We start from the raw sequence: 14,973 nt of genomic DNA on the forward strand, positions 1-14,973 counted from the left end.
CGTGCATTGGGGGGGTGTCCATCAAGTGGGCGCGGCCAAAACATTTTCTATCCCTCTTTCCTGTTCTCAAATGTTGGGAGGTATGCACTAGAACCCATTACCACTTTCCCATGTTTGAATTTGCTGCTCACGAATAGGTAAGCCGCAGTGAAGCGGTCACATGGTAGCATCACATGACCTCCTTTCCTTGGATAGGAACTAGCCGCTACCTAAGGAACAGAATAAGTAAAAGTACATTATTGCGCTGTCCCTAACGCTGCCCCCCAAACATGGCTACTCTGCTTTTATTATATCTCATCTGCTCTAGGGCAATGTGCCTACAGACTTCACAGCCTCAGATACTTCCTCAGAATTAAAATACAAACAGCGCGCGTTTGACAATGTGCACGTGATACTGTACGCCACTGTCCCCTCCCCCTGGTTTCCGCTTCCTCCGCTCACACTTATGGCTTCGGGCTGTCCCTCCGAGGACATGGAGGTGACGGGAGGCTGCGAACATTACTCCCGGAGCTGTCAACTAAGGGTGAGGGAATTCGGGGGCCGCTGGGTAGGGATCGGGGAAACTAAACTGTTCGGACAGTATAGGAAATGGAGTGGGGCATATGAGTTTGTCAGACATGGAGTCAGATTGAAAGGTGGCGTGTCACTTGGTGTTTCACTCGTACTACAAGTCCCATCATCTCTATTCAAGGAAGTGTACGTGAAGCTATATCGGAAGTTGTTGTTGAAAACACCTTATTTTCCTCATTAGGGACTAGCATCTGTCTCTTAGACATAGTGGATAGGTCTAGTGAAGCCACAGTCATTTGTACTAGCAAAAATCGAAATAGCTCTAAATATTTTTAAATAGGTTTAACTTAAACCCACTGTTAGATCACAAGGCTAAATCCCTGGATAGCCCAATGTTGCTGCGCTTAGACTACTATTTAGCCTTATACAAAGACATAAAGTGCTTGTATGCCCTTTAAAAACAATAGTGAATATTTCATAACATTTATATGACATGTCCCCCAGTTGTGTAATACATAGGGCATATAAACAGATGTATATCTACATTCAGACAATGCCCATTCATCCCAAGAATGATAGTAAATGACAGTCTGACCCACAACCCATTGCTAAAAATGCATTAGGGCTGTGATGAGGAATCCTGATACCCTCACCATAGAATACAACCTCCCAAACCTTCCATTCTTCAGTCCCTAGCGCATATCTTTAATACATATTATTTCTATAGTGTAACCATAATTAGTAGTAATCTACATGATAGCATTGATTAGAGAACAAGTTACTGGGCTGTCAATGATAGCTTATAGTCACAGATGAACAAGGAAATAAAAGGATGGAACATGAACAATTAGACAAGGATGGGATGTGATTTATTATTTATTTTTATATTCGGTGCCAGGTACTGAATATGCTCACTTTTCAACTGCCTAAGTGCCCCCTCTTCCACCAAAGAAGTGAGTGCAGCTATGTGATCAAATGGTTCTGACAATTCTGACTTAACAATAAAAGTTATGTCTTAACATCATTACTTTTGTTGCCATTGGGTAAGGAATAAGACCGTGTGAAAGATTTTCTTTATATAAATTGTTACCGTATATTTACTTGGGAATACTCTTTGTCCAATTGAATCTCTTCTATATCGTACAAATCTGGATGTTCAGACCATTTTTTATGTATTCCACAAGCGGGCAGGAGCATGCAGATTTTAAGATGATTCTGACTTCAAATGCAAATGTTCCTGGTTTGCAGTCATCCCCAGAGAGCTCTGGGAAAGTTGCCTGACATTTCTCTGCTGCACTTGTGTTTTTTACAGAAACTTTTGGATTGTATGTTTTGGGTGGGGGGATTCTGCAAGTATAGACCACTTTCCTTGTCCTAATCTCCAGGGGTAGATGTTAGAGGAACTAAAGCTGCTCTTTTCTATTATTATTTATACTAGACATTAAGACTGTTAAATTAACGGGCGCTAGAACATAGGCCGCCAGAGACGGTCCGTGGGGCACGTGCGCAGTAGCGGTGGGGCACATGTGCAGTAGCGCAATCCCACGGACACAGGGACTGGACGCAGAGACACTTTATTATATAGGATTGTATCTACATATTTGATAGCCCTGTAAAGTAGAAGGAATTACTACTGTACAGACTTAGTAATACAATAGGTAAAAGAGGGCCCTGCTAGTGATTACAGTCCTGCAGTGATATATTCAATTTCAGAGAGGATCTCAAACCACTGGGGTAAGAATGCTCTTTCAGTTACACATCATGACAGATCTGTTGCTGTAGTTTTTTTTTTTTTTTTTTTTAAATCATGAAACACTCCTCATAATTTTCACCTACAAATACAAACATTATGATAGTGTTCCTTTAACTAAATACATACTCCATTTTATCTTTCAGGCACCTTGCTGTGGAAAATTTTATACATGCCGCCTGTGCCATGACAGCAAAGAGTCACACAAGATGGACCGTTTTAATGTCACACAAGTTCAGTGCATGGAATGTAAATGTGTTCAAAAGGTAACATCAATTTGCTTCTATAATGGCCTCGGCTCCTCTGGGAAGGCTTTCTACTAGATTATGAATATAGTCTAGTTCATCCCACAGGTGTTTATTTGGGTTGAGGCCAGTCAAAATCCACTACCATCACCCAGTACAGATCTTGCTTTCGCATGGAGACATTATTGTGCCGAAGCAGAATAGACACTTCCTCAAGCTGTTGCCACAACGTAGGCACGTAGGAAGGACGGCATTGTCACTTTCACTGAACACTGTAGCCTTAAGGTTTTCTTTCACTGGAACCAGGGGCCCAAACTATGGAAAACAACATCAAACCATTACTCCTGCTCCACCAAACATTACTGGCTACATTATGCATTCAGGCAGGTAGTGTTCTTGTGGCAACTGGCAAACCCAGACATTTCCAGCAGACTGCCAGAAGGTACCATGCCATTTAGAACTTCCAAAGATTCGTTTCCACTGTTTGATTCAAGAGCTAGAACCAGAACCAAACAGAAAGGCATCTGATAGTGTTACTTAAAGTAACTGAAAGGTAAAACTGACATTTTTCAATTCCATAAAACATCAATGGGTAGCCTACCATTTAATGTGAACTGGTATTCTGGTAGAGACCTGACATCAGATTAAAAAGATGGATCTGCAATGTTTCTATAATGCCTTTTTTAAAAAATAAAGGTATTTTAAGAAATGTGCTTAAATAAATCTGTTTCATGTCCAGCAAAAAATGTGAGCTGCTGGAATGCTGTAACCACCTTGCCAACAACATGCCCATGTTGTCGGCATGGCAAGGGTTTATTAAGTGTAAAGGTGGCCATAGACACACAGATAATATCGTACGAAACAAATTTTCGTCCGATATTCGTTGCGTGTATGGTGGAAAAAGAGCCGACCGATATCGGCAGAAGACTTGGATATCGGTTGGCTCGTCGATCGGGCTGGACGGAAAATTTTGATCGGGTGCCTTTGAAGGGACCCAAACATCGCCCATTGTTAGTGCTGAATCATCAGATACAGGTAGAATTCTATTGTTTCTTCCCGTATATCTACCTGTATATCTGCCGATTCAGCTCTACACGTGTGTATTGAAACGAACGATCTTTCTTGGAAAGATCTTTTCCAAGAAAGATCGTAATTGTTACGTCTATGGCCACCTTAAGAGATCAACAACATAACTGTTAGGTAAATAAAGAGGCATGATTACATTAAAAAAATAAAATCTCTCGTTCTGAATTTCTTGTTTATTTGTGTTGTAGGCTCAGCAGACATGTGAGCAATGCCACATGGTATTTGGTGATTATTACTGCAATATATGCCACCTATTTGATAAGGACAAGAAGCAGTATCACTGTGATGGATGCGGCATATGCAGGTAAGTTAAAGCTTCTCAGCATAACTGTGGTATACAGAAGAGTTTCCTTGATACAAAGCAGACTTGCAACATGGTCTTTGTAATTCCATGTAAGTTTGTGCTAATTATACTAAAATTAGCCCACTTGTATCTGGCTTACCCTCTTTACATATTGTAACCCTACATAGAGTGCTACTTAATGCGACCATGCATGGTCTGATAAAGGCAGGCAACTTATCGCTTTGAATCAAAGACAGTGTTCTGGCAGCGCACTCTTCTGAGCACTGGGGTATAGCTCTGTCATTCAGTAGAATTAATGAGTTCCCAGAGAGATATATGGCCACATACTATCATAACAGAGCCTTCACTGAGCACTCGTGTTCTGTACCCAGCCATAAATAAAGTGGTGCACAGTTTAAAAAACCCCTTCCCCCAAAACCCATTGTTAGAAGTGTATTTAGTGGGCAACAAATTAAAGTAGAGGAGTGTCACTATAGCAGACAAGTTATTAAATGGGTTTGACTGTAAAATCTATACTGAAAAATACCTGCTATTATGTAAGTGTTTAATAAAATAATTTTTGTATCTTTATTTAAGACTGAGTGCGCATTCCTTATTTTTTGAGATTGCTGATGTCATTCCTGTCACATGACTCACTGAAACTTGTGTATTATAATAAATTAAGTACCGCCAGTGGCAAAATATGATGATATTAGAAGTTACCTCGGAGTTACATGACCTGTATAAAAACACTCAGCCTTCGGCCTCCTGTTTTTATATGGTCATGAAACTACTCGGTAACTTATAATATCCTTATATTTTACAAGAGGGGGTACTTTATTCACTATATATTTATTTTCTTAGGATTGGTCCAAAAGAGGAGTTCGAACATTGTACAAAATGTAATTTATGTTTACCACTGAGCCTCAGAGGAAACCATAAGGTAAGATCTCCTTTACCTCTTTTACATATACCGAACCCAGGTCAGTATACTTTGTTTCTGTTATACAATTTTGTGAATTTGTTTTTTAAACAGGTAGGCAATAGACTCTGTTAACATTTGTTAGTCATTTAAACTAAAAATATAGAAGAATCGATGTACCTATATGCAAGAAGATTTTTGAGTCAATCATAAATGAATAGTACACAAGGAGCATTTTATTTATATTTTATTTTATATTCACTGCTCTTAGGGAACATTTGTCTGTATAAGATCTCCTCTTGCTTTGAAGAAAAGTAATTGACCTTGCACCTTAAAGGAACAGTTCAGTGTAAAAATAAAAACTGCATAGGCTATGCAAAATAAAAAATGTTTCTAATATAGTTAGTTAGCCAAAAATGTAATGAAGTGACTAGATTTTAAACATAATAGCCAGAACATTACTTCCTGCTTTTCAGCTTTCTAACTCTCAGTGACTTGAAGGGGGGCCACATAGGACATAACTGTTCAGTGAGTTTGCAATTGATCCTTGGCATGCAGGTCATATTCACAGGCAAACAGTTATTACCTGGTAATCAATCATTGGAAACCAAGAGATCTGAGAAGCAAGAAGTAGTTTTCTGGCTGTTATGTTACAAATCCAGTCACTCCAGCCTTTATACATTACATTTTTGGCTAGGTAACTATATTGGAAACATTGTTTATTTTGCACAGCCTATCTATTTACCCAGTTATTATTTTTACACTGAACAATTGTAATACTAGCTTCTATAACTTTAGTGTCTGTTTTACATTTCCTCTAGCTTTGGGCATTGACTGTCACCTTTGCATACATAGTCACATAGTTAGGTTGGGTTGAAAAAAGACCAAAGTCCATCAAGTTCAACTCCTCCAAATGAAACCCAGCATCCATACACATACACACACACCGACCCCTCCATACACTCACAGAAACTATATATACTCATACACTAACTATAGATCTTACTATCACAATAGCCTTTGATGATGTCTATCCAAGAAATCATCCAAGCCACTCTTAAAGGCATTAACTGAATCAGCCATCACAACATCACCCGCAGTGGATTCCAGAACCTCACTGTCCTCACTGTGAAGAACCACCTACGCTGCTTCAAATGAGAGTTCTTTTCCTCTAGTCTGGGGTGGCCTCTGGTGTGGTGATCCTTTTTATGGGTAAAACATAAATTTTGCTAACATCTCTCCAGCCACAGGCTTGGTAGCCCATCCCCTCCAAAGGGGAAAAAAGTATCCAGAATCCATACAACATATATTATTGTCCTTGCTACTCTGCACTCTAAGCACTTTTCCCCTTTGGAGAAGATGAGCTACCTATCCTGTGACTGGAGATGTGTAAGTGAATATGTATACAAAGTTTGCAGTCAGTGCCCAAAGCCTTACGGGGTTCCCCAATGCCCTAACTGGCCATGTGGGGGTAGTAGAAAAATAAAATACTGTCTTGTTTCTAAATTGATTCAATTTGAAGAATTTTGAAATTTTTAAATAAAAAGTTCAAGTTAAATTTCCCTGTTAAAATTAAGAAAAGTGGAAACGGGCATATGTTTTTATATAATAAATATTATTAAGGAAGTATGTTTCATCTAGATCAGGGCTGTCCAACTGGCGGCCCCTTATATGGCCCTCCACATCTAAATCTGCCTGCAGTGTCTGTTTACCATATGTAAGATTTAAAAGGTATCACTACAGAGATTGACTGGCCCCTGCATTGTTTAAACCTCAAATTCACACTGTAATCCCCTGTATTGTTCACACCTATTCTCCCCCTGTATTGTTCACACTTGTGACACCTCTATTGTTCACATCCTAAAGGCCTGTACTGTTCACACCTGAGACCCAGACTGAAACTGCCACATTGTTCACCTGTTCACACCTTATTCAAAATGCTAATGGGGCACCAGCACTGTGTCACTGTATGTAGTACATATTAGACTGGTCCTGATTCCTGTCTCCTGCTCTGTTCCGCCTTCCATATGCTCCCTGTGTGTGTCATACTTTGGTATTTGTTCTGGGGGTTTGTTAGCAATTTAAAATTATTGTTAGTGGCCCCTAAGGTGTTTAATCATATGCGGGGGTACTGTATGATGCACAGGGGAGGAAGAGGCATATAGATTTATGGGTATGTCTTATATGATTTAGCTTTTTTCACATATGAGTGACATCCTTGCCAGGGCAGGCAGAAGGTAGTTTGGCACCCTAGGCAAGAGCTTCACTCAGTGCCCCCTGTCATGCATTACCATTTCCCTCCTTACCATGATGTTTTTTAAATAAAGGAGCAAGAAAATGTACAACATTTTTTCATTTATATTACTGCCCCTATACCTGTACCAGTAAGCCCAGCAGCCATCCATAATACACCCCACCCGTACCTGAGCAAGCAAGCCATTCATCATACAGCCCTCCTGCAGTCATCATATTGCCCCCAATCTTTACCTGTGCCAGCAGCAGCAAAAAATAAATCTGATCACATCATATTGCCCCCAAGTATTTATGTACCTGTGCCACCGCCCAGCAGCAACAGCAAACATATGGCCCCCAAATCTGTACCTGGCTGGAAGCTTCACACTTTACAGTAATAGAAAGAATGTCTTCAGTTCAGTGTAACTGTGCAGGGCTGAGAGCAGCGAGAGCGAGCCACACCAAGCAGCCCGCCAGCTCTCTGCACTTTCTCTGTCACCCAACACATCAGTGATGTCATTGACGTGTGTATGCACGTCACACTGCACCACACAGAAGGAGCTATTACTTGAAGGCAAGAGGGAGAAGGTGAAGCAGATGGATTCCACCCAACTGGGTGACCATGATTACTGAAACAAATTATTTAATAAACGCTTGAAAAAAACACAAGAATTAAAAAACGCCCCTCAATAATGGCGCCCTAGACAGCCGCCTACTCTGCCTACCCCTAGTTCCGGCCCTGATCCCTGCAGTGAGCAGCAACCATTTGGTTTTTTGGTGTGCTATTAATGTGGACATGGTCTTGCAGTAACATGGGTGTGGTTTAACGTGGGTGTGGTCTAAAAACAGGGAGTGGCTAACACTGGCTTCCGTTATCTGCCCTCCACCATGTAGATTAGAAAAATTCCGGCCCTCGGTACCATAGAAGTTGGACAGCACTGATCTAGATAATCAAAAGAAGGGCAACTATATTTTTGAGTTACTATCCCTGAATTAAGCAACAAGTGTTTTTTACAGTTATATAAAAATTAAAATGTTTTGATAGCAATTTCTTTATTTTTTCCTAGTGTATAGAAAATGTATCAAGACAAGACTGTCCAATATGCCTAGAGGTAAGATATACATATTTCTTAATTGGATTTTCTTTACTTACATAATGCCAGTAAGGGACTTGATAAATTGCTGTACATTTCATTTAAAATCCTTTCCCACTTGTATCCCCATTCAATGAATAGGACCCCTGTGGCACATCCAAGCAAAATACACTATAGTTAAAATGTGGGTACAAATGTCCATTTGTAAAGGCCACTATTGTCTATTATTGCTATTGCTATTATTATAAGACAACTCTGTGATGGATGCAACTTTTTATTTTACTTAGCATGTAAAGTTATGCCAATAGTTTAAGATGAAGGAAAGTATTCAGAATGTTCTCATTAATTCTGCAAATATTCTATTTTGTGATTATAATGGCTGGTCTAGGGTTAATATGCTGACTCTCGGCTTTCTCTAATAATTATACCAGCATGTCTGAGGTATGTTTCGGTAAAATATTTGAGGTATTTGGATGTTTTTATAAAGGGCTAATGTTGCCAATATATGTCTGGAACAGAAAAATACCAAAATGGCTGCTCATTCAAGAGCCAAGCTGTACTGTGGGAATTGCTGTGAAAGTGCTGCAGTATAATTGTTCCCACCTTCAAATGCTGGCAATCACTCCGTCCATCACAGCCCCACCAGTAAAGCAGGTTATTTTCTTGGCTCAAAACACTGTTGCATGCATGACATCAGCTACCAATGGGGTGCCTGTTACACTGTCCAATCATTATCAAGCACTTCTGATAAGCAGCTACTGTGAAAATGGCAGATCTGGCAGTGTAACAGACTTCTATATTTAAAAAAAGTTAATTGAATCAGCTGGGCTGAAAAGGCATAGTGAGGAAAGGTTCTGATGACTATGGTGCAGGGCCCAAACTGTCCAGTCGGCCTAAGGCCATCCATGTTTATACTTTCTACTTACTACAGACCTCTTAGTTATACAGTTATTTGAGTTGTGAGCGACTTTATGGGCTTTGCTAATACACCTAGCAAGCTTGCCACCTAGTTATTATACACAGCAACAAACGGCTTGTTTTTGCTTGATGACTCTGCACCCACTAAAAAATTTTCTGTAGACACCCATTCTTTGGGTTGTAGTATAGTATTAGTTAAGAGCTGCAGGTGGTACTTCCTGATCCACCGAAAACCCAATATATGACATTGCCTTGAATTCAGCCCAAATGTACCCAACAATTGTGTATTTATCAAACTGTGTATAAAATTTCACTGTAAAAGATTTTTGCATAGAAAGCAGCAGCTGCTTAAAAATGCTGTGTAAAAACAGCAGTCCTTCACTCCAGTAAAGCAAAAAATCGCTGCTTATTTGTTTTTGTTTTTTTAGGGATTTTTTTCCCATTGACTTGATTAGGTTGCACCATAAATATAACAGCATCAAATAACAACGTAAAATGATGATTGCGATGTATACAAGACAGAACACTGCTGTATATGAATGGGTGTAAGCAGAACACTGGTTGACTGGGTCGAGCTCGGTTGGTAGTGATATGCGGGTTGACCACCGGTTGGGCGGGTTGGGTTGAAATTTGGCCAATCATTGTGGGTTAGTTTTGGGTTTGAGTCAGACTGGGGAATTCCACTCCTCTTGGAATCAGAGGAGCACAAAAAAGTAGCATACAGAGTAAGAAGACGAAGGTGGCGGTCGGGTGGTGGCTGAGTTTTTCCTGACCCGCACATCATTACTGGCCATCCAACAGAACCCCGATTTTATGGTCAGCAGTAGTGATGACCACAAAAATGATATCGATAGACTCTAATTGGTTTTTAAATTTTTAGAGCATCAAAAAAAAACCCACAAAATTAAAAATGAAAAGCAATCGCAATTTGCCTCAGAATATCACTCTCTACGTCATACTAAAAGTTAACTCAAAGATGAACAACTACTTTAATATGAATTCCTTAGGTGCTGTAAAATATAACCTGAAGAAATATATTTTTTAACTGAAATCTCACTTTAAAAATCCATACCTATAATCCTTCTATATAAAGGTTTGCTAGGGTGTTGTTTTTGCATTTTGACATGGTATGACCAAATGCAAGAAAACTTCTCAGGGACAATTTACTCAGCAGTTGGGGTGTCAACAGGTGCTGTCCAACAAACATCAGGCCCCTGCATGTAATGGCCTTGCAAACCTCTGGGTCCTGTCTCTTGTAATTTCACATTATTACAAGTCATTCGTGTGTTTATGGAATGCAACAAATCTGTCTTATCCTGGAGAAGGTTAATGACAATAATAAGAACAATTGCTACAAAAAAAGGTGCTGAGCTTCAATCTGCCCAAAATCACATGGCTATCTATCTGTTCAATCAGATTGCTCCATTCCATACTATCATAAACTACTGGGCAGCCTAATGTGCAAAAAGGCAAAACACAAATGTTTTTTTGTTTTTTTTTAATAAATATTCTTGTATTTTGAAGATGTGACACATTTTACGGTCAACATTGGGTATATCAGCTAGTATAATATATTTGCTTTGCTACTGAAGCAAACTTACTATGAGTAGTATTTATTTGGCAGCTTTCTCCTACATGAAATAATTATTCCCCAGACACTTCTGCTTGCCATTGTAACTAAAAAATATGTCTGTTCTAAAGCTAATGGCCTAATAAATATATTAATTATATATTAATTATGAAAAATGACTTAATATAAGTAATAAATATGCGAGAGTTCATATGCATATAATTTATTTATTTTTGTTATAGGACATACATACCTCACGTGTAGGTGCACGTGTCCTGCCTTGTGGTCATCTTCTTCACAGGTGAGACATAGTATATGTAAAAAATTGACTAATAGGTAGAGCCTGGCTGTATTGGTTCTGGTTAAAATGTTTGTTTATTTAGAAATTTGTGTTACAGCCATTTTTTTTACTGTCCCAGTATCATCTGTTTTCGAACAACTACACTTTTCTTTCAGGCCCCCCCTTTTTTTTTTTTAAAGAACATATGGCGCAGCATGGCACCCTTTCTTTCCACCTGCATAGAGAACGCAATTTGCTCCTCTCTGTATCTCTATACTGTCGGACACGGAGCGGATATCTGCACAAAAATGCCAGTATCTGCTCCGTCTGTCTGTGGTGTTCAAAGTTTAATAACATCTGTACTGACTTTTGAATTCACTGGCAAGCAGCTTTCTCGTGACATTATTGCTGAAAGGAGATGCTTATAGTACCCAACAAAGACCTCTGATAGTGTACCTGTTAGTACATTGATGTAAATACAGATTACCACCATAGTGTGTCCAAAAAAAGTATTGCTCCCCTCTGGGTGTAGTTTCTACACACTAGTGCATGTTAATACACTGATATCACATACAGGTGCTAATGAAGAAAAAGTGGAAATCCTCAACACATTCTTTAGTATAATGACACCTACAAAAGTGCAATGATTGTGGCAGGCACATGCTGGTTAAGGTAGGTACTGTCCAAATAATGGGAAATTACACAGTGATACACCCTCAACTAATATCAAGCAACAGTGCCACCATATTCAAAATTATTGCATTTAAAATTTGGACAATGGTTTCCTGTCCATATGAGCATGTAACCATTGCGGCTTAAAATGTCTGTAGTTTAAGACTTCAAATGGATATATTTGAAAGCCCAGCATAGTGGCTCTGTGGGTAGTAGTGCTGCAGCACTCTGGTCCTGAGTCTGATTCCAGCCAGGGCACTATCTTCAATGAGTTCTTCCACACTCCAAAAACATATCGGCAGGCAAACTGGCCCCTGACGTGAATGGTGTATAAAGTGCTCAGCAATGCTTCAGCGGTTTATCGATACCAGGAAATAACAAAAAGATGTTCTTAGGGTTTGTGTTAAAATTTGGGTGAAAATTGTGGGTTAGGTTCGGTGTGAGCCAAACGTCTCATCTGCTCCCAAATATTGCCTGTCTTGGAACCAGAGGCACGCACAGACATAGTGTACAGAGGAAGATCTATGGGTTGGGTGTGGGCCCTAAAGTGGCAACATTTTGCTGATTGAAGGAACAGTAACACCAAAAACATTTAAAGTTTTAAAGTAATTAAAATTTAGGGGCAGATTTATCAAGTGTCGAATTTCGAGGGTTAAAAAACCCTCGAATTTGACCCTCAAAGTAAAATCCTTTGAATTCGTATATCGAATTCGAAGGATTTTAGCGCAAAAGCTTCGATCGAATAAAAATCGCTCGATCATTGAAAACTAACAATTTTTAGCGATCGATCAAAGGATTTTTATTCGACCAAAAAAAAATTGCTGGGAAAGGTCCCCATAGACTAACATTGGACTTCGGTAGCTTTAATTTGGCGAAGTATGAAGTCAAAGTTTTTTTTAAAGATTACGAATGGTCGAACGACTTTTACTTCGAATCGTTCGAATCATTCGAATCATTCGATTCGATTGAATTCGAAAGAATTTGACCAATTCATCGTAGTACCCAAAAAATTACTTCAAAATTCTAATACTTTTTGATTTGAACTATTCACTCGAGCTTAGTAAATCTGCCCCATAATGTTCTCTTTCCCTGCACTGTACAACTGGTGTGTTTGCTTTAATTACCCTACTATAGTTTATATGAACAAGCTGCTGTGTAGCCAAGGGGGCAGACATTCAAAGCACAGGTTACACAGCAGATACCAGATGCACTCTGTAGAACCCCATTGTATTCTATTGCATAGCTTATCTGCTATCTGCCAAGTAGCCTGTGGCTAAACAATAGCCTATATATAAACTATAGTAGTCTTTCTGAAGCAAACACATAACTTTTGCCGATGCATAGCAGCAGTACATTACTGTATATGTTAATTACGTTAAAACACTTCTTTTTTGGTGTTACTGTTCCTTTAAGGTTTTGGGGTTAGGGTCAGGTGCGAGTTGAAGTTTTCCTAACCTGCTCATCACTAGTGTGTAGTGATGTAAAATATATTACAGAAAGGTAATAAAGTAGTCACTAGAAAAGTAGCCGTAGACACCTCACTACATCAAACTACATCAAACTGGCACCTTTTTCAGTTATGAATTACCAAGCTGGCTATATACATGCCGTTAATATATCGGTCTGAATCATTGGGCCACCATACATGTATACTTAAATGTATCTCTGTATGGCCCCTTACAATTCATCAGTTGGATTCTGTTTTAGATCATTTTTTTAAATCCTGTTCTTGTTCATAGCTTGCACCTCTCTGCAACAACTTGATTTCCTTTCTGATTTCCCACCTCTTTTTTTTTGGCCTTTATAAGCTGCAAGCAGATTTCATTTGTGGTCCAAACTGTGTTGATAATTATCCACTGTGTTTTTGGCAACTACCAGTAAAGGTTCGCCATAGACACAGATTTTATTGCAGAAAACAAAGTTGCGGTGTGTATGGCGAAAGACGAGCCGACTGATATCAGCCAAAGACTTGGATATCAGTTGCTCGTTGATTGGCCAAGTCGGAAAGTTTTGATCGGGGCGCCGAACATTGGTCAGTGTTTACTGCTGAATTGTCAAGATACAGGTAGAATTCTATTGTTTCTGGCTGTATATCTGATGATTCAGCTTTAAACGTCTGTATTGGGAACGAATGCAATCAATGGTCGCAGGAAAGATTGTAATTGTTACATTTATGGCCACCTTAAGGGTAAGGGCACACGCTAAGATTTGGCTAGATTTAGTCGCCCGACAACAAATCGCCTCTTCTTTGGGCAACTAATCTCCCCGAAATTCCTTTCCGCCGGCTAGAATTGAAATTGTTGGCACTCGGTGCGCTTCATTTTCTGAAGTTGCCCGAACTTTCCTCCTGAGGCGACTTCGGAAAACGATTTGTCATAGGGCGACTAAATCTCCCCGAATCTTAGCGTGTGCCCTTACCCTTATTCATGCAACCATAGCTATAAGAGCAGTCACTGTTTTGATTACTGCTGCTTGTATCGGGAAACAAATCCCCAATTATTTCCTGCCGTTTACAGTGCCGCATGATGCGGTTCACCCATTATCACTGGCACAAAATATACTGGTGTATCTTTTTCAGTGATCATAAAAAGCCTGAACTTGTGAGGAGCTTTTCATTAATAACAATGTGTATCAACCTGTAGTTAGTGATAGTGATTAAATCTCACAATTTGACTTTAGGAGTATAACTGATCTACTAATCCTAGTGTATCCTGCAGAGGGCGCTCTAAATCTGCGTGTTAAATAGCAAATGGATAACTTCAAGGCACACTATATACATATCAGTAACTTGCTGGTTTCACAGTACCTTATCTAGTGTGATCTATATAATTCATGTGTTTAGTGTTGCCTTTCTCAGGTGTTTGTGGCAACTTAGATCCTACAATCCTTTTTGAGATCATCTTCCTTTCTGTAAGCACTGTCTGACATGCTTCCTAGGTTTCTGATCGTTGAATCCTCTATGCATATGTGATTAATGGCATTTCTGAAATCGGAGGACATATAAAGGAGAGCATGGGAACTGCTCTAAACAGAGTTAAAACCAGAAAAAAAGCTTAAAAGTTACAAAAAAACTATTGCTCAAATAAATTATACATAACTATTAGTTGGCAAAAGCAAAAACATGTTACATTTAAAGGGAGAAAATACTCCCCCCCCCCTTTGTTGAGATGAGCACATTTATTTGAGCTTAGGAGTTTTATAAACACTGTGCTTGTTTAATGGGGCTTATCTGAAATTCACCAATGTCCGCACACGCTGTCTGGTAATCGATTAGTATCGGGTGCTGTGCTGTATTTGAACAATGCACAGGAACAGAGAATAGCACGCACATTAAAAAAAAATATATATATATATATATATATATATATATATATTCTCATATACTTTAGCTATAAAAAAAAAAGGGCTATT

General features: G+C 39.2%; 1 protein-coding gene across 1 annotated transcript in view; it reads left to right on the forward strand.

Moving 5' to 3' along the window:
• The first annotated feature begins 249 nt into the window (after positions 1-249).
• rchy1.L (ring finger and CHY zinc finger domain containing 1 L homeolog) overlaps positions 250-14,973 on the forward strand; it is a 28,010-nt gene continuing 13,286 nt past the window's right edge. The window contains 6 exon segments of the mRNA NM_001095280.1: positions 250-523; positions 2,407-2,526; positions 3,780-3,895; positions 4,739-4,817; positions 8,096-8,140; positions 10,853-10,911. Coding sequence (NP_001088749.1) covers positions 473-523; positions 2,407-2,526; positions 3,780-3,895; positions 4,739-4,817; positions 8,096-8,140; positions 10,853-10,911 — 470 coding nt within the window. The 5' untranslated portion in view covers positions 250-472.

This window comes from Xenopus laevis, chromosome 1L (assembly GCF_017654675.1).
Source record: "Xenopus laevis strain J_2021 chromosome 1L, Xenopus_laevis_v10.1, whole genome shotgun sequence".
In the NCBI taxonomy this organism is placed as follows: domain Eukaryota; kingdom Metazoa; phylum Chordata; class Amphibia; order Anura; family Pipidae; genus Xenopus; species Xenopus laevis.